This window comes from Podarcis filfolensis, assembly GCF_964270895.1.
Source record: "Podarcis filfolensis genome assembly, chromosome: Z".
NCBI classification, from domain to species: domain Eukaryota; kingdom Metazoa; phylum Chordata; class Lepidosauria; order Squamata; family Lacertidae; genus Podarcis; species Podarcis filfolensis.
In genome coordinates, this window is record NC_139617.1 from 31,648,956 (window position 1) to 31,674,444 (window position 25,489).

General features: G+C 49.3%; 1 protein-coding gene across 5 annotated transcripts in view; it reads right to left on the minus strand.

Moving 5' to 3' along the window:
- Window positions 1-25,489, minus strand: part of NACC2 (NACC family member 2) — a 63,523-nt gene that overhangs the window by 11,197 nt on the left and 26,837 nt on the right. For 4 of the 5 annotated variants that reach the window (XM_083596417.1, XM_083596414.1, XM_083596416.1 and 1 more), the window contains exon 2: window positions 1,648-2,539. In XM_083596417.1, the coding sequence (XP_083452543.1) occupies window positions 1,648-2,485 (838 nt within the window). In that variant the 5' untranslated portion in view covers window positions 2,486-2,539. Of the gene's footprint in view, window positions 1-1,647; window positions 2,540-4,023; window positions 4,723-25,489 lie in introns of those variants that run through there. The other variant, XM_083596415.1, reaches the window with a different exon arrangement.

Here is a 25,489-nt window from a genome sequence, read left to right on the forward strand (position 1 = left end):
AAAATAAACTTTAATATGGCTGGCTGATCAATGTTTTAAAGAAGTGCGTAATTCGTAGGCCTCTGAATGCCAGTGGCTGGGAACTGCTAGTGGGGAGAGCTGCTGCTGCTGCTGGCAGCAGGTGTTGCCCACAGGTTCCTTCCCGCTGAGCTACCTGTTGGGGGGCTGGACTAGGTGCTCCAGGTGCTCCTGGTGGGCTGTTGTTTCCCTGGCATACGACTCACATCAAGGAATCACCGTCTCTGAGTGAACCAGATTGGCTTCACTCTCTCAGGGTTTTAAGTTTTGAGTGAGCTTTGAAGGATGGATTTCAGTTTCTCCCTGGGAAAGGAGGTCCACCTTTGGACAAGATGACCCTGGAGAGTCACCTGCTCCTCAGCACCAAAACTATCTGTACAGGCAGGGAAAGTTTTAGCCTGGTCAAATTAGCACATTGACATTTTTGACACTCCCAGCTTTTTCAAACACCTGCAAAGTGAGGTCCCCCTACCCCCGAGCTAACATACTTTGGGCACATGAGATGCTGCCAGCCAAGCACCCTGTCAGCCACCCACAAAATTTAGCTGATCAATGGACATAGAACCTAGCTGGGCTCTGGCTATAAAATCCTGCTGGCTTGGCTAGAAATGTGTCTCTCCAGTGGGTCGGCGGGGGGCATCCAGGCTGGCCATAAAGTGTCTCTTGCCCTACAAGCTCTTTCATGACCCCAAGAGTACCACACTGACCCATAGTGGCCTGAACTGAAGAGTCACACTGTCACCCCTTCTTTGGTTTTAGAACACAGCACCTCAACACAGCTCCAAAGCCAGCACCTCATTCCCAATCCTGCCTGAAGGCATCTTGCCTCTTTCTCCTGGGAAGGAAAGGAGACATCTGCCTGGGCTGGGCTTCCAGGCTCCTTAAGCTACAGAAAATGGTCCAAGAGAAAGAGCTCAACAATCTTGCTATGCTCAATATGCAACCCTTAAAATCTGTCGGCATCAAGGAAACTGATCCATAGAGTAATGCTGCATTGCCAGTTTCATTAAATGAGGAGGAAACTCTGAACATGCAGACACACACACACCCCAAATAAGGAAACAGACACCATCAATAAGCTTGCAGAAATTAAGAGCTTATTACTTTCCGCAAGGAACCAAAGGGACAACAATGGCACCTTTGGCAGATTCACATGTAGAGATCCAGTCCCTCCCACCAGAAAACATCTTATTGAAAAATGAACTACTCCTTACTAAGAAATGCCTTCCCTGTCAGCAAATTCACAGAGCCTGGAGACCTATATCTGGCAGGAGGGAAGGAAATAAGAGACCTCACCCCAAAATGGAAATAAGCTGCATTCAGCACTGTTCCCATTCAAGTTTTCAAGTCTTAAATCAGTGCGAAGCTTCCTTATTCCAAGTGAGGACATCAGTCTGCCCAGCTCGGTATTACCAACACTGACTGGCAGGGTTTCCAGCAGGGGATTTACTACCAGCCCTATCTGGAGATGCCAACTGGGGATCAAAACAACTGCTTGCAAATCAGACACTCCACCTACTGAACTACTTTTCTAAAATGCAGGGAAATGAACACCTGCCTGACTGCAGATGCCTCTCATTTTACGGTCCCATGAGAATGAAAGTGGTGGAGGCTAAAGGGGGCTTTTACCTGCATAGCCGCCTGTGGACTTGATGTGCATCTGCCCGTACTGCTCCTCCGCCATGGTGTCATAGGCTTCATCGTCGTCCTCATCTTCCTCGTTGTGGTAGGAGGTGGGACTGTCGGTGGTGGGGAGGCTGTTGGCCCCAGGGCTCGTCCGCTCCCCCTGGCAGTACTGAGCCAGCGGGATGCTGGGGAGGAGGGTGGCAAGGCTGGGCACCCCGTAGTAGGAGACGCGCGACAATTTGAGCGGGGCGCTGGCAGAGGAGCTGCCCCCAGCCACCTCCCGCAGGCTGCACTCCAAGGACCGCTTCGCAGGCTCCAAGGTCTCATGCTTGACGCGGGTGAGCAGTGGAAGGGGCACGGAAGGCGACACAGCATAGGGCAGGGAGGGCGGCTGCAGGGGGTGGCAGGGGCTCTGGGGCCCCGAGCAGGGCTCCTCCGTCATGGCCGTCTGGGAGTCGCAGTGAGGGGAGCTCACTTTGAACATCAGGTCTGTCCCCTTCTCCACGATGTGCTGGATCTGGAGGAAGCCTGCTGTGTACATCACCACCAGCTGCTCGCTGGCAGCCATGGTCAGCTTGCCGGTGTAGCAGAAGGAGAGGATCTGCTGGAAGCAGGCGGGCGGCACGGAGCCCGGCAGCTCGAAGGCGCTCTTGCTGTTGCCACTGAAGAGGTCTCGGAAGTAGAGGCTGCTGGCTGCCAAGACAGCCCGGTGAGCCTTGAAGGCCTGGCCCTTGACCAGGATGGAGACATCGCAGTAGAGACCCAGGAGGCGCTGCTCATTCAGGGAGCCCAGGACGGTGCTCCCAAAGTTGGGGATTTCTATGTGCAGCATCTGCGACATGGCTCAGCGGCTGCCTCACGCGCTCAAGGCCAGGGCTTCTGAGAGAGGGCACATCTGTAGGCGGGGCAGGGGAGTGGGTGGGAGGAGAGGAAACAGGCACGTGAAAAAGAGAAAGGAAGAGAGAGGATATCTGGCAGAAACACAAGAATCAGGAAGTACCAGGGAGAGGGATTCTGCCAGTGTTTGGAAAATCCCCCTCCTGTGAAGAACATCCCTAACAAGGGGAGGAAGAAACTCAATATAACAGAGTTCAAAAAAACTACACCCCACCCACAGAGCCCTCAGTGTACCACCAGTGCAACACATCCAGTCCAGGGCAAGAGAAACACAGGCAAAGATGGCTACCCATTCCAGCTCGGGTGGGGGTGGGCGTTGAGAACTGCCTCCATTGACTCCACCAACCTGAATCCAGGCTGATGCTGCTGAAAGATTTTTCCCTTTTTCGGGGGTGGGGGTACACACGCCACAAAAGGTATGATCCCCCTTACAAGGTATTGGAATGGGATTTCTAACACAGGCACTATCAGGGCAGGCAGCGCACGCTCCTGAAAAAGCTGACACAGCTGGAAACTTGGGAGAAAGGAGGGGGGAGAGAGAGATGGGTGGACGCTTCAGAAATGCAGCAACTTCTGCGCATAATTATTCCAAGTTTCCCTGCACATTGGAGCTGCTGAGGAGCCAAGGAAGGGCCGGGCAGCTGTCCGTCCCCTCCGCCCCCACCATCATTCAAAGTGCTGGATGCAGGGAATGGAGAGGGACTGGGGGCTACCGTCTACTGCAGCAGCCCAGGATACGGACAGGCTCCCCAGTTCCTGAAACTCTTCTCAACTGTTGGACTCCCAAAGGCATTCCTCTATGGCACCCCCTTTCTAAATTTCCGGGGAGGGGAGATGTTGACCTCCATGCAAAGGAGACACCTGCCTGGGCTCTCGCCTTTGCATCAAGAATGCAGCAAAGCCCATGGATCTATTTTAGGATCCTCCGGGAACCGTCATGTCATGGCAGTGATGCCTCCTCTTTCCCCCCACCCACATGCACCAAAACACAAGCAGCATGCGGAGAAACGCCAACAAATTCTCTTAAACCAGCAAAATCTATGCCTCTCTTTAGCTGGTTGAGGGCAGGGAGGGAGAAACTCCCCATGACTTCAATGGCGCCTCCCTTCATCTCCTTGGCACACAGGAACAATTAAGACCTCTCCCCCCCCCCACAAAAACACACACACAGTCCACCCGCTCCACATAGGAGGTCCCGATTCTGAGTTGCTTCAACAGCACCTAGTTGAACTAGACTCCAAAAGATCTCTCCTCCCTGCAAACTGACTGCTCCTAAAAAAGTGACCACACAATGGGTTGCTCTGTCCTCTCTCTCTCTCTCTCTCTCTCTCTCTCTCTACACACACACACACACACACACACACACACACGCTACCTCCAACCACCCCTGCAAAGCTGCCAGCTAGGATAGCCCCATTCTGCAGCTGCATCACATTGCCCAAGCATTCAGCACAGAGATGTGCCCCCCTCATGTGAACATACCTTAAGTGGTGTGAAATCCACAGCACCTGCTTCTGGAAGGGTCTCCTCAACCCCCCTCTTCAGCACCCAACTCTCCAGTGCAGCAGCAAAGGCTGCTTGGAAGGGGGGGTCACAATGAGGAGGTGCCCCCTCCTGCCTCAGTCCTTCCCGCCTCAGCCCCTCCTGCCTGTCCTCCTTGCTTCTGCTGTGAGGAGTTTCAGCTTCAGACTAAGTCAAACCTCCTCAGCAGGAGCAGCAGGAGCAGCGCAAAGCAGCATCTCAATGAACAGGGCCGGATATGCAGCTTAACATTCAGGCCATTCTCTGCAATGAATAGAGCCCTTTGACGAGAGACCTGAAGCAAAGGCCAGTTTCAAACTGAAGCTCGGAAGAAAAGGAGGGGAGAGAGAGAGAGAGAGAAAGAAAAAGGGAGGAGAAGGGGGGGGGAGGATCAGTGCCAGAGGAATGCTCAGGGTGTTGGTACAAGACAGACTTTTGATGAGTCACTGCAATGCAAACAAAGATGGCAGAAATACTGTATGGGGCGCTGATGAAATGCTTAGTGGTGCCACAGCAACTGAGACAGGGCTCAGGATTTATGGCACAGTTTTGCATATGAATTAAGCTGCAAAACGCCTCCTCTCCCATCCAGCACATCCAGAGTGTCAAAGCATTTAAAGTATTCCAAACAGTCTGCAGAGCTGGCGCAGCGGAGGCTCTCCATTAACTCCTCAGGGTGAGAAGGAACAAAGGACAGGAGGAACCAGGGCAAAGGCAAAATACCCCCCACCCACCTTTTACTATCCCCTCCTTCTGCCTGATAAGGTCAATGGCCAGGGTGTCACAAAAGGAGGGGGTGTACGCACACATGGGGGGGTGTACATACACACACCCTTCACAAAACAGGCCTGCCCTGGAGCCTGCCTCAAAACCCTGAGCCTGATCCAGGGGCAATACCAGTGCTGGAGCTGGCTCTGAGCCCACCTTGTAGCATGGTCCCCACCCCATGCCCCTGTGTCATTTTCACTATGTGCTCTGGAATCTGCTTGCAATCCCCCAGCAACTGCTGGAGGAAGCCTGGTCTATTACCACTGGAATCTCCTTGGGACAGAGACCTGTTTTCCTTCTACAGTGCAAGTTATTAAGACTAAGTGTTTCAGGTCACTGAGCCAGTTGCCTTCCACTTTCTACCCCCACTCCACACACCACACTCCTCCCTTTGCACCATTACTCAGACCTGAGCCCCTTCTTGCAAGACACTCCCAACCAGAAAGACACATTCGCTCAAAGACTGCAAGTCCTCCGCTGGAGGACTGGAAGGTTTAGGTGGAAAAGAAACTCCAGGGAGGGGAGGGGGAAGCATCCTATCATATTCCCCCCCCCCCACAAAGCCTCTCACAACACTTTTATTTTCCAGTGAAACAATTGGAAATTGGGGAGGGGGCCCCTCTGGGAGTGTACATTAAGGTTTCTCTTGGCCTCACTAGTCCAGCTGCCACTGATGTTCTCTCCCTCCGCCCCCCCTACACACACATTTGCGGCAACCTGACCTGACCCTAAAGATCACTTTGGCTAGCAAGGGGCTAAAAGGGAACCTCCTGGGCTGGCTGGCTGAACTTGCAATGATGCATAACCTCCCAAATACACACACAGCTTCTAATTCCTACAATATAATCTAAATCTGCTGTTTGTTGAAGCTTTTGGGGAAGGGCTGCTTAAAAATTGGTGGGAAGTATTAGCAAACCCCATTTTTTATTTACTAACACATATAAAAGGATTTATATACTGCCCGCTCAGAAATTATAAGGATCATCTTGAGAGCCTCTAGATCAGTGGTTCCCAATTACGTAGCTAAGCACTGAGGACCCTGTTTTTCAAAAGCCAAGTTATGGACCCCCTACTTTTGAAAATGTTGTTATCTGTGGTAGTTTTTGTTACGTGAATGGTGCTGTCATACCCTCCAACATGTCCCAGCGCAAAACAAGACACGTGTCTTCCAGGCCGCACTCCTGCATAAGTCACATGACCCATGCAAGAACATGGCACCTAAAAAACACATATTTTGGGGCACCGCAATCTCGCACGCTTTTGGACACCATGCTCTCATGCAAGCACGGGCCCCCAAAATCACACACACTCTTAAGGTGAGCCTCCCCACATAAATACCACTTTTTAAAAATGTAACCCACCTTGCCACAAAGGGTAGGTAACTAATAAAAGAAAAATCAATCAATCATGAATTTGGGACTTGCTTTTTTCAAAGGTCTGTGTTTGCTTATATTACTCAGCAACCACAGAAGCAGGAAATTACTCCTTTTTCCTTTCCTTGAAAGAGAGGGATGCTAGAGTTTCAAAAATGTCCACAAAAAAGGGCCATTTCTCTCTCCAGTTAATTCATCAACTGTTAATTCAGATTTTAGCCTTGTTGCATTACAGATGGTTGCCACACAAGCTGTCTGAATTCTAGTTATCCCTTAAAAAGAGACTTAAAGGCCTCAGAAGGGGAGAGACCTGGAGCCTGATCTGTCTCCTTATCACAAGTGGAGCAATAGGCACCAGACAGATCCAGCCTCAGTGGTCATAGCACTAGGGAATTTCAGACCTAGAACTTAATGGCCTTGAGATGGGTGGCTCTTGAGATGGCTGCAGTTGAGAATCTCCCAGCTCATGTTGCCCTCTCCCCCAGTTGCCACCCCAAACTTCAGGATGGCTTCTGCACAAAATATAGAGTTGCATCCAACATTAGACAGGCTCAGGGAACACCAAGCAAAATCAATTTCCATTAATTTCTGAGTAAAAACTTGGTTAGATACAACACAGAGGTTTACCAACCCTAATAAAAAAACCCCAAAACACTCTTTGTGTATTGCAGTTTCACATTTTAAACTCACTTAAATTATAGCACTAACATGACTATAGGAATGTGGGGTTTGCTTCAGCTGCCCCGATGCTAAAACACATTTATCATTTTGCTGGAGAGAAGGGTAAAGTATTTTTAAACAATACTTTTAAACAATTTGCAAGTAAAAAAGCAGTTCTGTAGCCATGTACATGTCTGGCCAGTTGGCTTCTAACTATATACCTCTGTCAGGCAACTCCTGCAGCCAAGCTGGTGCCAAACATATTTCTCTGCTTTCCTTTGCACCACATCAGTATGGCCAGTAAGAGTCTTGTCTTCTGAACAGCCCAGGACCTCCATACACACTGCCCAGGACTATGCCCTGATCACTTCAATGCTGCAAAACGCAGCAAAAACGCAGGAAGCAGAAGTTATGAGTTATAAGCTCAGTCTGATTGACGTAAGGTACGAGCACAATGGGTAGATTTCGTCAGTGGGAGAGATCATCATGTCTCACTTGTCAGCTACTGCCCACCTAAAGCCAGGCAGTCCTCGGTCAATAAAGTGATGGCCTGCCACTGTCCACCTGCTTCAATGGGTGCTTGAAACTCAGAGTATCAATCAAGAAACAGACCAAACTACTATACCAGGTAAAAAATAAAAGAAACAAATCCTCTTGCACCTAGCAAGTTGGTATGTCAAGACCATGTGTCCTCGCTCGTCCACTGAACTGCTGCAAGTTAATGACTCATGGAAGACTGCGATCTGAAAAAATTCAAACACTGACATGACATTCTACAGGAAACCAGACTCGCTTCGAATGGCAGACTCTGAGAGAAGAACTACACCATTTTCTGGCAAGGAGGTCATCCGGAAGACACATGTGTTCATGGCGTAGGATTCACAGTGGGGAACTCTCTTCTGTCTGCGACAGAACCAGCTGAGGGCTCAGAACACTTGCTTTCTCTCCACCTCTCAACCACCTTCGGTCCAGTTAACATATTGAGTGTCTATGTTCCCACTATGTTCCCTTACATACAAACCAAGGACCAGTTCTACAAGCAACTAGACCAGGCTGTCAGGAGGGTCCCAGACTGTGAACACCTATTTCTGCCGGGAGGTTTCAATGCAAGAATAGGGGGTGATAATCACACATGGGACAACTGCATAGGCCTCTTTCAGGGGTCAGCAAACCTTTTCAGCAGGGGGCCAGTCCACTGTCCCTCAGAACTTGTGGGGGGACTATATTTTTTTGGGAGGGAGGGATGAACAAATTCCTATGTCCCACAAATAACCCAGAGATGCATTTTAAATAAAAGAACACATTCTACTCATGTAAAAACACACTGATTCCCGGACCGCCCACGGGCCAGATGTAGAAGATGATTGGACCAGATCCGGCCTCTGGGCTTTAGTTTGCCTACCCATCGCCTCTTTGGTACTGGCAGCATTAATGAGAGCAGACAAAGGCTGCTTGAGCTGTGCTTGTATCAAAGCCTCTGCATCACAAACTTGTTCTTCTCTACCAGGGTAAAACAGCAAATTTCCTGGAAGTATCCAAGGTCAGGCCACTAGTACCAGATGGACTTGATTATCACCAGGTGAACGGCACTGAACTGTGTTTGCGTCACACAAAGTTACCACAGTGCTGACTGCGACACTGATCACTCCCCCTGGTGGGAAGCAAGATCCATCTCCAGCCAAAGAGGACCCATAGCACAAAGTGTGGTTTCGAATCAACAGTGGCAGAAAAATCATACTTGAACTTTGTGAATGCTTCTGTGATTCTGCCGAACAAGTGTTGAAGTAAGGTGGAAACACATCAAAGAGGCAACCTACAACACAGCTACCATATTTTTCGCTCTATAGGACGCACCAGATGATAAGACGCACCTAGTTATGGGGGGAGGAAAACAGGAAGAATAAAATTATGAATCCCAGAAGCCAGAACAGCAAGAGGGATCTGGCTTCTGGGATAGCCTCTTGCTGTTCTGGCTTCTGGGACAGCTGCTGAAGCCTCTCCCAGGCAGCGGGATGAAGACTCCCCCTGCCCGGAAGAGTCTGCGTGTGGGTAAGCTGCCCTCTGTACCTTCCCCCATCTCCCGCAAGAGCTGCATGCTCTTTAAAGGGAGTGCGGCTCTTGGGGGCTTTTCTGGGAGGTGGGGGAAGGGACAGAGCTGCACGCTCTGTCCCTTCCCCCCACTTCCCGCAAGAGCTGCACGAAGCCTCCGCAGGGCAGTGGGGAGCCTTCGGCCCACTGCCCTAAGAGGCATCGCGGGGCTTTCCAAAAGCCAGAATAGCTAGAGGGAGCACTGCGCAGCGCTCCCTCTAGCTGTTGTAGCTTCATGCGAAGCCTCCGCAGGGCACAGGGAGCCTTCATCCCCATGTCCTGCGGAGGCTTCTGGGACAGCCTGCGAATCCTCCGGAGGGCAGCGGGATGAAGGCACCACGCTGCCCTGCAGAGGCTTTGCGCAGCTAAGCCCGAAGCTAGAACAGCGAGACGGAGCGCTGCATAGCACTCTGTCTCGCTGTTCTGGCTTCTGGGACAGCCTATGAAGCCTCTGCAGGGCAGTGGGGTGCCTTCATCCCGCTGCCCTGCGGAGGCTTTGCGCAGCTAAACCAGAAACTAGAACAGCGAGAGGGAGCACTGCGCAACGCTCCCTCTCCCTGTTCTGGCTTCTGGCTTAGCCGTGCAGCCTGCATTCGCTCCGTAAGACGCACACACATTTTCTCTTACTTTTTAGGAGCGAAAAAGTGTGTCTTATAGAGCGAAAAATACGGTATATCCTCCTTTGGCAAAAGAGACCAACAGTTCCCAGACTGGTTTGAGGTTGGCATGAAGGACATGGAGCCTGTTATCACTGTAAAGCGCAAGGCTCTTCTGAACTACAAGCGCTGCAAAAAGACACCTGTTACACTGAGAAAGGCAAGGAGTGATGCCCAGCACACTGCCAGATAATGTGCCAATAACTACTGGCTAAAGCTGTGTCACAGCATTCAATTCATTGCTGACACTGGCAACACTCGCAAAACGTATAATGGCATGAAGAAAGCTTTTGGACCAACAGTCATGAAAACTGCACCACTAAAAACTTTTGCCAGGAGAGATCATCAGAGACTGCAGCAACCAGACAAAGTGATGGACAGAGCACTACCAAGAACTGTACTCATGGGAAAACATGGTCTCTGACACAGCAGTCAACAGTGTCCTGCCTGCCTGCCTTGGAAGAGTGGGATGTCACTCCCTTCCTTGACAAGCTGAAGAATACCACCAACTCTCAAGCATGTGGTAAAGCCCCAAGACAGGATGGAATCCTAACAGAAGTGCTGAAAGCTGGCTTCAATTCCTCCCTCATGATGCACCTCCATGGCTTTATCTTGCAGTGTTAGAAACAAGGATCTATGCCACAAGACATGCATGACTCCAGCATTGTGACCCTCTACAAAAACAAAGGTGACCACCATGGCTGTAACAACTAACATGGAATCTCCCCACTGAGTACTGTGGGGAAAGCCTTCACCTGTGTAGTTCTCAACAGATTACAGTCACTCGCCAACATAGTTTATCTCAAGCCACAACATGGCTTTAGAGCTCAGAAGTCAACAGTCAACATGATTTTCTCAATGCATCAGCTGAAGGAGAAATGCCAGGAGCAGAGATGCCTCTTGTACATCAACTTCATAGACCTGACAAAGGCCTTTGATCTCATCAGCCAAAACAGGCTCTTCACACTGCTCAACAAGATGTGGTACCCACCAAAGCTTCACAAAATGATCATGTCTCCGCACCAAGACAAAAGTGCAGCGGGTGCTTATCAGAGAGATGTTTGCAGATGAAGCAGCCTTTACAGCACACTCCAAGGAAGCTCTACAGAGGCTCATCAACCATCTTGCCCAAGCCTGCAGGGAGGTCGGCCTTACCATCATCCTGACAAAGACCAACATCCTGGGGCAGGACATTGCCAGCACTCCATGCATCAGCATTGGTGACCAAACGCTTAAGGTTATAGACAATTTTGTGCTTCTGGGCTCCACCATAACCAGCAACCTCTCCACTGATGCTCAGCTGGACAAGTGTACTGGCAAGGCAGCTCTGGCAATGGCTCACCTCTCCAAAAAGGGTATCGGAGAATGTGATGCTAATGACCAATACCTAGATGAAGGTCTACCAGGCTTGCATCTAGAGCATGCTGCTTTATGGAAGTGAGTGGAGGGCAACTAACAGCTGTCAGGAGTGATGCTTCAAAGCCTTCCACATGTACTGCGTCAGGAAGATTTTGGGCATCACATGGCAGGACAGAGTCTCAAACAAAGATATGCTCTCCCAAATCCAAATTCCCAGCATGTTCACACTCCTGTCTCAGTGATGTCTACACTGGCTTGGCCATGTCCACAGAATGGAAGATGGAAGGATCCCCAAGGACATATTCTACAGGGAGCTGGCTACAGGGACCAGGCCTGTTAGCAGACCAACCATGTGTTACATAGATGTCTGCAAACAAGACATGATTGCTGGTGACATCAACCCTGCTGTGTGATAATCTCTTGCAAATGACCACAGTGCCTGTGGTCGTGTATCCATAGCAGTGACCAGAGGAGGAATGATTGCTGGGAGGAGGGCAAAGAGAAGAAACGCCATGATACATCTCTAACAGTGATCACTAACACCTTCATCTGCCCTAGCTACAATAACACATTTCTCTTCTGCATCAATCTCTACAGCCACAGCAGACACTGTAACTCTCCAATGGTTTGACTTTACCCCAAAGGCACATTCCTCCATTGTCTCCTGAGACAGAGAGATTTTAACAAAGATAGATAGACAGACAGACAGACAGACAGACAGACAGACGTACAGTGGAACCTCTACTCACGTATGGAATCCATTCAAGAGGTCCGTTCGTGAGTTGATCCGGGTCACTGGTAGAAGCGCCATTCTGTGTGTGTGCATTCAGTGGCAGCACCGTTCTGTGCGCGTGCGTGAATCATGGCAAACCCGGTATTTACTTCCGGGTTTGCTATGGTTGCGAGTCGAACTGTTTGCAAGTAGGGGCGGTGGTAAGTGGAGGTTCTACTGTAGTATGAACTGAAGGATGCTGTGGTGATTGCAGCTCAGGGACTTTTAAACTTCAAGGAGCAGCAGGAGCAGCCTACCGTATTGCTTGTATGGCCTACCTTCAGTTTTCAGGTATGAGGGGAAATCCACAGAGCCCCCCCAGGTAGCACTTGTGTGCAAAAAGACATTTTTCCCCTCCAGACTATCTTTCAGCACTTTTGAGCTGAAAGGGGGAAAGCTGCCCAAACCCTTTAAAATCCCCACACTGTGAAGATGCACCACTTAGCACAATGCAAGATCCAGACCTGTGAGCCTGGCTTCCAACCACCTCCTGGGGAAACTATTGTGGCTGCACCTTAAAGGTGCATAACACTCTCTGGATGGGGTCCTATGCACTGCAATCCTGCACTCTGTTAAGAAGCTCTAGTTCTATTGAAATCAATGAGGTTTGCAGGCACTGAAGGACTGCTCTCCAAAATCCTGACAAGTGGCCACTTTTCATCCACGGCAAGAAGCCACAGTTGAGTGGCATAGCAGCAGCTCTGCAGGCAGAAGACCTCGGGTTCAATCCCCCAAGGCAAACACCTCCAGTTAAAAGGAACAGAGGGAGGAGTTGCTGGGTGAGACCTTGAACAGTTACTGACAGCCAGAGTAGACAACACTGGCTCCAACAGAGGACAAGGCTATCAAAAGCTACTAGCTATTGTGCAAAGCGTCAAATGGACAGTTTTATTGTTATTTATTAATTAAATTTGTATACAGTGGTACCTCAGGTTAAGTACTTAATTCGTTCCGGAGGTCCGTTCTTAACCTGAAACTGTTCTTAACCTGAAGCACCACTAATGGGGCCTCCCGCTGCTGCCGCGCTGCCAGAGCACGATTTCTATTCTCATCCTGAAGCAAAGTTCTTAACCCAAGGTACTATTTCTGGGTTAGCGGAGTCTGTAACCTGTAGCGTATGTAACCCAAGGTACCACTGTACTGCCCTTCATCTGAAGATCACAGGGTGGTTCAGCTAGGGTGCTGTTGCACACAGGTCCTGCTTGTGGGCTTCCAACTAGTCATCTGGCTTCCCTCTGTGAGAACAGAATGCCTCTGGGCAGGTCCAGCTGCAGGGCTCTTATGACTCTATAGAGCACTCTATAGTCTCTCCCCCCCCATCAGCCCCAGAAAGGTTGGGAAAAGATGTTATCAAAGCAAAACATTAGAGGACGAAGCCAGATAGCTCAGTGACAGAGCACCTGCTTTGTATGCAGAAGATCCCAGGTTGAAGCCCTACTGGCATCATCTCCAGGTAAGGGCTGGGATTGCCTCCTGCCTGAAACCCTGGAGAGCCACTGGTTCCTGTCAGTGAAACAACACTGTGCTACAGGGACTAATATTCCAACCTGGTATAAGGTGGCTTCCTAAGTAACATGCTACCAACAGAGCAAGTTGCCCAAACATACAACAGCTCCTTCTCAAAGAGCAGCACACTGATTACAGCTTCCACAAGGAGGAAAGCAACCAAAGACAGTGTTGCCTTCTAACCACCCTTCCCAACTAATATGCCTCCCAAACCACAGCCATTTTCTGGAGGGTGTCAAAAACAACCCCAAAGCAATGTTACCTTTACAGAGAATGCTGATCAAGATACTGAGGCCAAGGAGGGGAGCTGTAGTTGGGGTGGGGTGGGGTTCCCCCCACCTTCATAGTACAGAAGCATTCAGAAGAAGGGATGGGGGTGGTTCACAGTGCCGATAGTGCCTGGCATTTCAAGATTTCAGGTGAAGATGAAAAGAATGGGAAGTGGCATGCCGCACCAAAGGGTCCCAGTTCAAAAAGAGGAACCCCGAAGAAGGAAGAGGAGGCTGGATGCCCAAAGTCTACAGGCAACCACCACAAGGACAAGAGTAGCAGATGCGGAGCAGAGCCACCGAGGCAGCATTTGCTGAGAAGCCCCCGGCTAGCCGGCTGGCCTCAAACCTCCTCCCTAAAGCACCAGGACAGCAAAGCAGAAGAGGAATATACCTCTTTGCATTCACACCCTCTCTCTCCTCTAGCAGGCGGTTTCTTGCTTCAGCTCATTGCCTAGTATGGTGGCATGGGATGTCTAGCCCTGAACTTTGGGTGGTTGTTTTTTTTCTCTCCCTTCAGCAAGTTACTCTGTGAGTCAGCAGAAACAGACATGAGAGCACCAGGAATGCTGCCTAGTTCTGATGCAATGGGGACGGGTGGGTTCCCCCCCTTTTTTTAAGGCAGGGGAAAGGGAAAGGCAGCTCACTCCTCCATCTGGCTGGCTGGCAGGCAAGTACCTGAGGGACTCACTTTTGCAGGGTCTGCAGAGGCGCTTCTCTCTCCTTGCCTCCCATGACACTGGACAGGAACCTGAGCATAGTGTCCCCCATTTGGATTAGCAGCCAAAGGCTACAAGGCAGCCTTAGGCCAGATTCAGGTGGGATTCCCCCAGTCTCCCCCCCTCCTGACCTCCGCAGCACCACCCCCTTCAAAATTAGGGGAGGGGGGCTAACTGGATGTCCCCCCAGCCTCTGGACTCCCTCAGCAGCTGCTGTGCCTGCATGCAGCTGTCCCATGCAGTGAGCCACAGAACTACAACGAGCCACACACTCTGCCCCCCACCCAATTTGGCCACTGGACCTTCATGGGCAGGAAGGGGTTGAAAAGGCTGCTGTTTCAGCTGGACCTTGCTTGAGCCACAAGGTCTTCCTCAGCCCACCCTGGTGTGTTCCTGTATCCTTGGTTGCTCTTTGGTCCTACTGCAGCTGCTGCTCTCAGTTTGATGCCCATGACCTCAACCTTGAAACTCTTTTCCTATGCTGGGTTTCTGTGAGTCTAGGTTTTTGCAACAAGACATTGCTAGTCCCTATTGAAATATGCAAAAAGATTAATGAATGTGGGCTTCTCATTCCCCAGAGTGTATGGGGTGTGAGGGGAGGAGTAATACCTCTGGTGGGGGACACATCATGCTCCTTTTGGGGTAGTCTGTCCACCTTGGGGTCCCCACCCTGCATTCAGCTCTCACATGTGGCTCCTAGAAGCTGTCAACATGCAACAGCAGCCACACCCCAGGAAACAGCTTCAACTGGCTAGCTAAGCCAGGTGAGAGTAGCCGATGGTTCTCAAAACCTAAGTGAGTTAGGGACATCACCTGCATATGAAGACAGGCTCCAGCAGACTGAGAAGAGAGACTAATAGTGGGTCCAATGGTCAAGAAGGCGGTTTCTGAACACGCTGTAGAGGGAAGTGAGGGGCAGATGGAGCTCATCAACCTGTGAAGGAAGCTCACAGGAGATGGAAAACTCAGATCCTAAACCTCTGCTGCCTTCTTTGGGAGAAGAAAAGGCTAAGGAGTAAACCCTACACAATTCCAGAGTGGAGTCCCTAAGATGCTTGGAAGATGCCTTGAGTATCTCCTGACAACTCCTGCAGCCAAGCTGATGCCAAACATATTGCTCTGCTTTTCTTTGAACCACATTCGCAAGGCTGAGAGGTGGGTCTTGCCATATGGACAGCCTGGACCTCCATATACACTGGTTACTCCCCAGCGAAATCACTTCGGTGCTGCTAATGCAATGGTTTAACTTCATCCCTGAAGGAGCACTCTACTGTCTCTGGAGACAGATGGATGCCAACAATAAGCTCACACACACCCCGCCAAAAATAAATAAATCAGTGGTCCTTCAGGTGCTTGGAAGTGGAGGCAGCCTGATGACTCCCTTCTTTGTTTGGTTCTGAAACTTCACATCAGCATGAAAAAAGACTCGGGCCTGTATGTTGCTGTAAGAGCTGAAACACATTCCCCATTCATACCTTCCCAATCTGCTAGCTATGAAGCTGAAGAATAAGCGAAACTGTATTCAGATGCTCATCAAAGTCAGGAAAATGATATGCAAATAGTATTTATCACATGCAACTACGATGCTGAGATTGGCATATTTTCCATTTGCATTCATGAGCCGTGTCTGTTCTTCACGGAGACTGTGACACTGACACACACACACACACATCACGCCTGCAGCCATCGAAGTACTCTGCCTGCTTCTGTGACCAGCAAGGCCAGACTCTACCCAGGAACAAGCCCTGCCTTCTGGGGGCAGGGGGCACATGTGTGCTGCTGCTCCACAGGGAAGAATCTGGGATTTCCTTTCACAATGCCACCTGCGGGACAGATATCAGCAGAGTAAGGAGGGCCCTACTCAGGAAGACGGTGCAACAAAAGCTGCACAGAGATGGCCCAAGCCAGCTTGAGGCCCTGGACCACAAAACAAAGCATGAAACGGCACCCCCAAAATGGGGAAAATGTAACAATTAGCCATTTGCCACCTTGACATAGTAGTCCCAAAGAATAACCAGCCTTGGCTGAGGGGCTCCGACATAAGCACATTGGAGAATCAAACAGAAACAGGCAAAGGAGAGACTAGACTTCAAAGAGCAGGATTTGGATGTGGTGCCCTGGAGCAACATAGTCAAAGAGCAGTGTAGGTCTCACTGCCTCCAAGGCAAGCAGTGGGTCTCGCTGCCTTGGGTCTCACTGCGGGCCACCATTCTGCATGCTGATGGGAAGGTACAAAGCAGGGGTGCTACTATGGGCATTTCACTTGCACCAACAGAAAGCAAATTGGGTGCTTATCTCAATACAAATCTGGGGAAGAGCAGCCATGTGCCCACAAGGCTGCCTCCCTTCCCATGAATCCCTATCTCTCTCAGAGGGAGCTGGAGCAAGAACCTCCACACAGGAGCTTGTCCTGGGAAGAGGAGGTTGGATGGCAGATTTCTCCATACTCCCTCCCACACAGTAGGGCAGGGTGGGGGTCTCTAGCGCATGGGTAGGTAAACTAAGGCCCGGGGACTGGATCCAGCCCAATTGCCTTCTAAATCCAACCCACAGATGGTCCGGGAATCAGCATGTTTTTACATGAGAAGAATGTGACTTTTTATTTGTGGCGCATAGGAATTCGTTCATTTCTTCACCCCAAAAAATATAGTCCAGTTCTCCACCATCTCCAGTCCTACAAAGCCTCCTGGAAGGGCCGCGCGGGTGGCACTGTGGTCTAAACCACTGAGTCTCTTGGGCTTGCTGATCAGAAGGTTGGAGGTTTGAATCCCCGCAACAGGGTGAGCTCTCGTTGCTCTGTGCCAGCTCCTGCCAACCTAGCAGTTCAAAAGCACACCAGTGCAAGTAGATAAATAGGTACTGCTACGGCGGGAAGGTAAACAACATTTCCATGTGCTCTGGTTTCCGTCCCGGTGTTCCGTTGCATCAGAAGCAGTTTAGTCATGCTGGCCGCATGACCCAGAAAGCTGGCTGTGGACAAACGCCGGCTTCCACAGCCTGAAAGCATATGAACACCGCAACCCCATAGTCGCCTTTGACTGGACTTAACTGTCCAGGGGTCCTTTACCTTTACCTTTACTCTTGCCTCTGATTCATCAACTGACTCATAATGGCTATCTGTCAGGGATGTTTTAGCTGAGATTCCTGCATTGCAAGGGGTTGGACTAGATGACCCTTGAGTCCATTCCAGTCCTACAATCCTGTTATTCTGTGATCTCCCAAGGATTGAACCCATTTCATCTAGGTAGTTTCCAGCCCTCCCTTCCTCTTGCCACAAGGGAAGCTCTAGGGTGGACAGGGCCCCCTTGAGCCATCAGAGGCAGTGGTTAAGGCCCCCCCCCCCAGCTGCACCCTTCAAAGAGGCAGAGAAAGAGTTTACAAGTTTAATATTCATAGCTTGGTTTATTTGCATATCGTGCCATAAATAGTAGACGATGAGGTGAAATACAAAGTGTTCCACTTGCATTTCTAATTGTGCTTAAAATCAGATGTAATCCTTTCTCTCTTAGAGATTTACAATTGCCGTATTGCCATTCAGGTCTGTTATTGCAAAAACTGTCTGGGAAACAACAATAAGGTTGGAACCCACCCTGCACCCAGGAGAGGAACTGAGGTTCAGGACAGGTGGCAGGAAGGGAGAAGGGCCCCTCCCCAGAGGTTGCTCTGTTCTATGGGTTGGACTAGATGAGTTGGAGTAGATGGCCCTTTGGGTCCCTTCCAACCCTACAATTCTATGCTGTCCTTGGGATCCCACCTCCCTGTGCAATTTGGGTCCAGAAGGCAGCTAGCAAGCACAACATTTCAGATAAAATCACATTAAAATAATAAACTACACAGAAGGCAGCAGGAAAACCAAATGTGTGTCATTTAAAGCTGGGTCCCCACCCACACACTCAATGTGGTACCTGTGGGCAGCCCCACAGCACCCACCCACCTCCCCTGGCCTTCCCATTTGTTATTTTACTTTTATAGAATCATAGAATCATAGAGTTGGAAGAGACCACAAGGGCCCTCGAGTCCAACCCCCTGCCAAGCAGGAAACACCATCAGAGCACTCCTGACATATGGTTGTCAAGCCTCTGCTTAAAGACCTCCAAAGAAGGAGACTCCACCACACTCCTTGGCAGCAAATTCCACTGTCGAACAGCTCTTACTGTCAGGAAGTTCTTCCTAATGTTTAGGTGGAATCTTCTTTCTTGTAGTTTGGATCCATTGCTCCGTGTCCGCTTCTCTGGAGCAGCAGAAAACAACCTTTCTCCCTCCTCTATGTGACATCCTTTTATATATTTGAACATGGCTATCATATCACCCCTTAACCTCCTCTTCTCCAGGCTAAACATGCCCAGCTCCCTTAGCCGTTCCTCATAAGGCATCGTTTAAAATTTCTCAATTTTAAAATTGAGATAGTTTGACTTTCTCTCTGCCTGTGTTTTTTTCTGGGGGTTCTAAGCATTGCTGCTACTTCCCCACTCTTTGCTAAAGGCCAAGGGAGAGAACAAGTCACAGATGACAGCCACCCCTGGGGAGGCAAAGGAAGACGCAGCTGATGGTTAAGAAGGACTCAGCAGGCTGGATGAGGGAAGGGAGGGGGCAGAAGTTCCCAGGTTCAGCCCCAAACACCACCTCCAGGTGGGGCTGAGGAAGGTCCTTTTTTCTACCTCAAGTCTTAGAGAGCTGCCACTACAGCATGGGAACTCCCAACTCTCACCATGACCCTTAGCCTCTGGCCATGCCAACCAGGGCTGATGGGAGTGACCAAAGGCCTGACTCAGCCACCTCCTCCTCCTGCAACCTCTTTCAGAAATCTCCTTAAGACTTGGACGCTCATTGCAATATCTGCCTCCAAAATCATTAGCCTTCTGGTTAAGCTGGTTAAGACTCTCCCTGGGAGTAATTAGTTCCCTTTCACATGTAAGGATGGTTAAGTATTGTGGGGCTGGCTGGAGGAGACCTGGAGGAGTGGAGGAGCTGGAGGAGTGGAGCGTGGAGCAGCAGCTGCTCACATTTTCGCCTGCTCACAGAGTTCTGGTTTGAAAAGGAGGTCATTTTGCAGACCACCACCACCTCTGTCCATCACCGGCCCCCACATGGCAGCCACTTCTTCTTTAGGGCATCTACCACCCCCAGCAGCGGACGCCTGCTCCTTGGGAGAAAGGCGATGGCAAACGTAGACAACATCTTAAAAAGCAGAGACATCACCTTGCCAACAAAGGTCCGTATAGTAAAAGCCATGGTTTCCCCAGTAGTGATGTATGGAAGTGAGAGCTGGACCATAAAGAAGGCTGATCACCGAAGTATTGATGCTTTTGAATTATGGTGCTGGAGGAGACTCTTGAGAGTCCCATGGACTGCAAGAAGATCAAACGTATCCATTCTTAAGGAAATCAGCCCTGAGTGCTCGCTGGAAGGACAGATCGTGAAGCTGAGGCTCCAATACTTTGGCCACCTCATGAGAAGAGAAGACTCCGTGGAAAAGACCCTGATGTTGGGAAAGACTGAGGGCACAAGAAGAAGGGGACGACAGAGGATGAGATGGTTAGACAGTGTTCTGGAAGCTACAAACATGAGTCTGACCAAACTGCGGGAGGCAGTGGAAGACAGGAGTGCCTGGCGTGCTCTGGTCCATCGGGTCACGAAGAGTCGGACACGACTAAACGACTAAACAACAACAACCACCCCCAGCAAGTGAACTCCATCTTCCTCTTTTCCCTCTTATTTCCCTTGGGGGAATCGAGTGATTGCAGGTTCATAAACATCTTCACAACAAAAATGTTAATGAAGTGTGTGAAGATGACAAACTCAGCAAAATAAAGGCAATAGATTGACTTACACAATTATACCATTACTATTCCATCAAATGACTGGGTCCCATTTCAAGGAATGCTTCCTTAAGAAAAGTGACTAAATATCAAGGCACTTGTTTAATTCCAGAAGGCTGGAGCCACAGCACTAAAAGCCCAGTTTCCAGTGCAAACTAAACATACTCCTCAGGCGTGGCACCCTCAGCAGGGCCACAACCTAAGGAGCCCAGTGGCCAGGCAGAGGTGTAGGGGACCAGTCCTGATTAATGCCTTTTAATGTGCTCCTTTAATTGATGTGCATTAATTAAGCCCATTCATACATCCAAAGAACGTACAGGTGGGGTAGGATGGCTGGGCAATGCCTCTCCCCAGCTGGCTTAGAGAAAAATATAACCCCCACCCCTACACACTTTCTTCCGTTAATCCTGCCAGCACCCAGAGAGAAATGAAAGCAAACTGTTCAGAATTCGCCATTTGTTGCCTTGCAGTTTTGCACCATTCAGATGTTCTTTGGCTTTGTGCCCGGACCTAATTTTAAACCCATTTACTAGAAATCCCACAAATTAAAGGAAATGTGGATAATGTTGTAAGAATCCTCTGGGCCAAATAAAAGCTAAACGTTGCCTGCCTTCCTGGTGCATCCGAGTAAGACCCTGAACCACAAAAGCCAGATTTCCCCAAAGCTCTTTTGCAACAGTGAGAGGATCTTGTTTTGTTAAAAGTTGCTCTGATTCATGACAGAATTACAAGGAAGGAGGGCAGGCGAGACAAGGCAGCAGCCACCCAGGCTGGGAGAGCCTCTAAGCCAAAGGCTGGAAGGAGCAACTAGGAAGAGGCTGAACCAGGGAAGAAAGCAGGTGGAAGAAAGCAAGAGAATGCAGCAGGGGGTGGGGAGAGAGAAGGAGGGGGGCAACACACAAATACTGGACCACCCTCCACCCCCCACAGAAGAAGCTGTAATGCCCATGTTCCATTTTCTTTCCAATGGAAGGGGCACTCAGAACTCACAGCTGGTGAGGGCCAACTCTGCCCCACAACATGGCATACAGACAAGGGCAAGTCCCCAGCCTTGCGTTTGCAGAACACAGAGTGCTTTACACCTTAAGCTGCTTCCACCCTTGCACCTCCACCCCAGTGCCACATTTCTTCACAGAATCATAGAGCTGGAAGAGCCCACAAGGGTCATCTGGTTCAACCCCAAGCAGCGAAAGCATCATAACGAAAGCATCACTGACAGGTGGCCATCCAACATCATATCAGAGCAAAACCTGAAGTTCCCCAATGAGGGAGTTCTGGAGGAGGTTGCTTTGGACAAGGCAAGGTGGGAAAGGGACAGCCCAAACTCAAGACCTGGGGCTATGGCACCGAGGACTGTACCTGCTGCCCTTCCCCAGAAGCGGGTGGTTAGGGGTATACCTTCCATAACTATGGAAGCTTGATTGGGAGTTATCAACCCAGACACCGAAAGGCCTTTCTAAAAAGTAGGGGGCGCTCTTCTCTACTCCCACAACCATGAGGTGCTCCTGCTCCTGCTGCACACCAGACACCTCAACTGACAATCTTCTTGTGTCCACACAGCCCAAGGATTCCACATCCACGCTGCCTTCCTGAATCCTTTGAAATCTTGCAGGAGGAGGAAGTGCAAGACCCCACTCCCCCCCCCATTAGATGATCACCCCACACAAAGCACTCATTAGGAGCTGATTCACTCCTCAAGTATGTCAACAAATTCAGAGGTTTTCCTGAACAAGCAGCCTTGGGGAGCAGCCCTCTGTGTGACCCTGCCCACCTTGCCTTATAGGAGGTTCCATAGGTGGACTGGAAGAATGGAGAGGAAACGGAGGCAGCCTTGGCTCTTCTGTAAACTGTAAGCAAAGCAATGGAGCTGCAGCCCAGCAAGCAAACTAACTTGTGGCTTCACTCCAGGTCCACAAGCAGACATTGGGCAAAAACCTTCTAAAAGCTTGTTACACACAAAGGTGTCTACAGTGCAGATATTTTCCTGGCCTCCCTGGTGCAAAATACCACCATCCTTGGATCTGGGCACTCATTCATTTTGCAGCAAACCTCCACCTACAACTTACGATCAACTATCGTCCTGACGTTATACTGTATTTCATGTATGCTTCCTTTTTTAAAAAAAGGAAAGAAAATAATTATGCAGAAGCTGGAAGCGCTTCCAAGGTTTGCAAATAAGACCAGCATTTTGGGAAGCTTCCCTGGATCAATATGCTTTTCTCTGCTTGCCTGTGAAAATATTCAAATGCTCAGCCTATGAAGCCAAGTCCTTTTCCTATACTTTGCTTTCCTTCTGAGGCAGAAGAGGAGGGGCTGCATAAACCACCAGGTGACCTGAACCTGGAAAGTGACAAGACTCAGGGAATGATTCTGCTGCTGTTTTGTCCATCTGCTGAGGGATAGGGAATAGCTTTCCCAGCCATTCTCCCCTTACTCAACCACTGCCCCCCACCAGTGCCTATGGGGGGGGGGGAAACTCCTGTGTGTGGAGCAGCTGGGGATGAAGACCCAGAGAAGGGGACAGAACAAAACTGAGTGGGCCCATTAGTTCTTTGCAGCACTCCAGGAACCAGTAAAACACTCCTCACTTGCGCAAGTGTCAAAGCAAGGGCAAAAGGACCCAGGGACATTCATCAGCAAACACCCCCTTCTTTAGCTCAGTTTCCTGGACAAAGAGGATTAAGCAAGCTCTTGGAGCAGTGGTGTCCAAAGTTTTTTCAAAGAGAGCCAGATTTGATGAAGTGAAAGGCTGTGGGGGCTGTGTTGAGCTTTTTTTTAGGATTGAGGTTGTTAAGGTTTTTTTTAGGATTTTACCCGAGAATAAACTGCCACAAGGGCCAGATTAAACCAACTGGCAGGCCGGATTAGGCCCCCTAATCGGACTTTGGACATGCCTGAGGATCAGTATACCAGTAACCACTACCCCACCCCCAGCAACTGGTATTCAGAGACATCATGCCATGATGGTCCAGTTGCTGGAAATTGCAAGTATGGAGAGTTGCTACTGTGGAGCTCAGGTCCTGTTCATGAACTGGAATTTCTTCCTGCCTTTCCATTTGTAGCTACCAGATTAGGATGGATTGCTGGGCAATGGGGAGGAGGCATCTAGGTCATCAGGGAAAGTAGCAAAACAATGCTTTACACAGGTCCAGGGTTGCAGCATTGGAGTAAATGCACTGACCCCACAGAGCCCTTCCCAGCTGAAAGAATGAGAATCACAGCAAGAGAGAATTTCAGCCAGGTCTCTTCAGTGAGAGAGCTCTGAAAAATGCACGTTCTGCACCGCTGAAGTTACAACCTTCAAAATTGGGAAATACAGGAAATTTTGCAGTCAAGCTCAAATAAGACTGTGCTCTCCCTTGTTTTCTCCTCCTCCTCCTCTTTTTATTTTATTTTTAACCACAAAGTTCTTCTTAAGAAACAAACAGTTGTTGAAACAGCTTTCAAGCTCACTCGCCACATTAGTTAAATAGCAAGAATGGCATTGCTCAGCATCGTGTCCCTCTTGGCATGGGTGATTCCCCACAGAGAACACCATCCAAAGAGGGCCAGGAGATGCCTAAGAACCAGAGTCCCTTGCGCCAAGTGGCATCCTTGGGCAGCAGTTGAGTTCCCTGCCCCTATGCATCCCCAAACCTCCCTGCATGTCCCTCATAATGACTGAGCAGCAGAACAGCAAACTGGCCAAAAGGGCAAGTTGAACCACTCTTGCTGGCTCCTCCCAAGCCTCTAACTTGATGATTTATGGCCCCCATTAATGTTCTAGCTTCTTAATTGGGTTTCTGAGAACCATTATATTCTCTCCAGAATCAGACATAACTGAAAAACCCTTAACAAAACATTTTGCCATCAGCTGCATTACATAAATGGCTGCTACACCAAAAAACAAGATAATATTAAATTAAAACTAAACAGCACCAATCCACCTCTCCCACTACAATGGACCCAAGGGCCTCTGCTATCATGCAACTAAGGTGGGACACACCTGCCTCTTTCACAACTAAGGAAAAATGAAAGACTGCGCACCTATAACCAGTAATATTCAAGGGGTCATCTGCACATCCCCCACCTGCACCTGCACATCCCCCACCTACATTCAAACACCCAGGGTTTTCATGGGGGAAACTGGTGGCCTGTAATATTTGATTACTTTCATGTCAGCATAGATGTCTAATGGCTCAGAAGTTACTGCATCCATAAAATATACAGTCTCATTTTTTCTTGCTCCAAAAACCTGATAGGATTAATATAGTTAGCATGAGATCTTAGTCATAAAGTCAGATGTAAGTGGTGGTAAAATTAGCTGCCAAAATGGTCTGCTTGTGGAAATCATTTCTTCTGTGCATTGTGCCCCCCTCCTTTTACATTTTAGAAAGGGGGAAGAATAAAGGGAATGGGCTGGAAATTAGAATAGTTGGTTTCTGCATTTGAGGCTTTTCTACAAATGGGTTTGTTTCATCTTTTTCCGGCAAGAAGGGGAAAGGCAGTAAGTGCTTTTAAGCTCTGCTATATATTTGAATAGCCTGGGGTACAACTGGGGTTTTTTTAATAGCAATTAGGATTTGTGTAGATTTATTTGCTCCAAAGAATAGCGGGTGCAACGGGGGTGGGGTGGGGGTAGCAACAGCCTGCCCCCATCTTCAGGTGGCATGTCCACACTACAACCTGAGGTGACTCTCTGCAGCATCCATCCCAGTGGAACACCCTGACCCCAAAGCAAACAGAGGTGGAAACTGTGACCAAAGCACCAAGATAAAGAGGAGGAGGAGGTAAAGAGAGGACACTGGTACTTAGCACTAGCAGTGACAGGACCCAGAGCCTCATGCCCTTTAAAACAATCTGTTCCACAGCAAGATGTCAGACACTAGGCTAGATGGTCTTTGGTTTGGTCCAGCTGCAGGGCTCTTCTTCATTTAGGAGCACTGGAAGCCATCTTCTTCCAAGTCAGATTTATTGGTCCATCTAGGTCAGTACTGTCAACACTGACTGGCAGGAACAACTTTCCAGGTTTTGAGGCAGAGAACATTCCCACCTAGAGATATTGGGCGTTGAAACTAGGACTTTTGCATGCTGATCTATTAAATTCACAATTTGATTTATTTATTTTGAAGGGGAGACAGCAGAGCAAACGGGGGGGGGGGGGTAACCCACACATCCATTCTGCAGCTAGGCAGAAGTCGGGACACTTATTTTATGCAAGAATAGCCTGAACCAAGCATCATTATAATTCATTTTCAGAACACCTTTTATTATATTCACTCGCAAATTAAACTAAGTTGGAATAATCATGCCTCTGCTTTGAATTTACATAACCAATTGAGATTCTTGGCTGTTACTCTCATGCTGAGAGAAGAAAAAAAATTTAAATTGTATCACTGTAGATGTGAAAAGGATTAACTCTTCCCTAGTTTAGGGATCAAAGATGCATTTATTGCAAG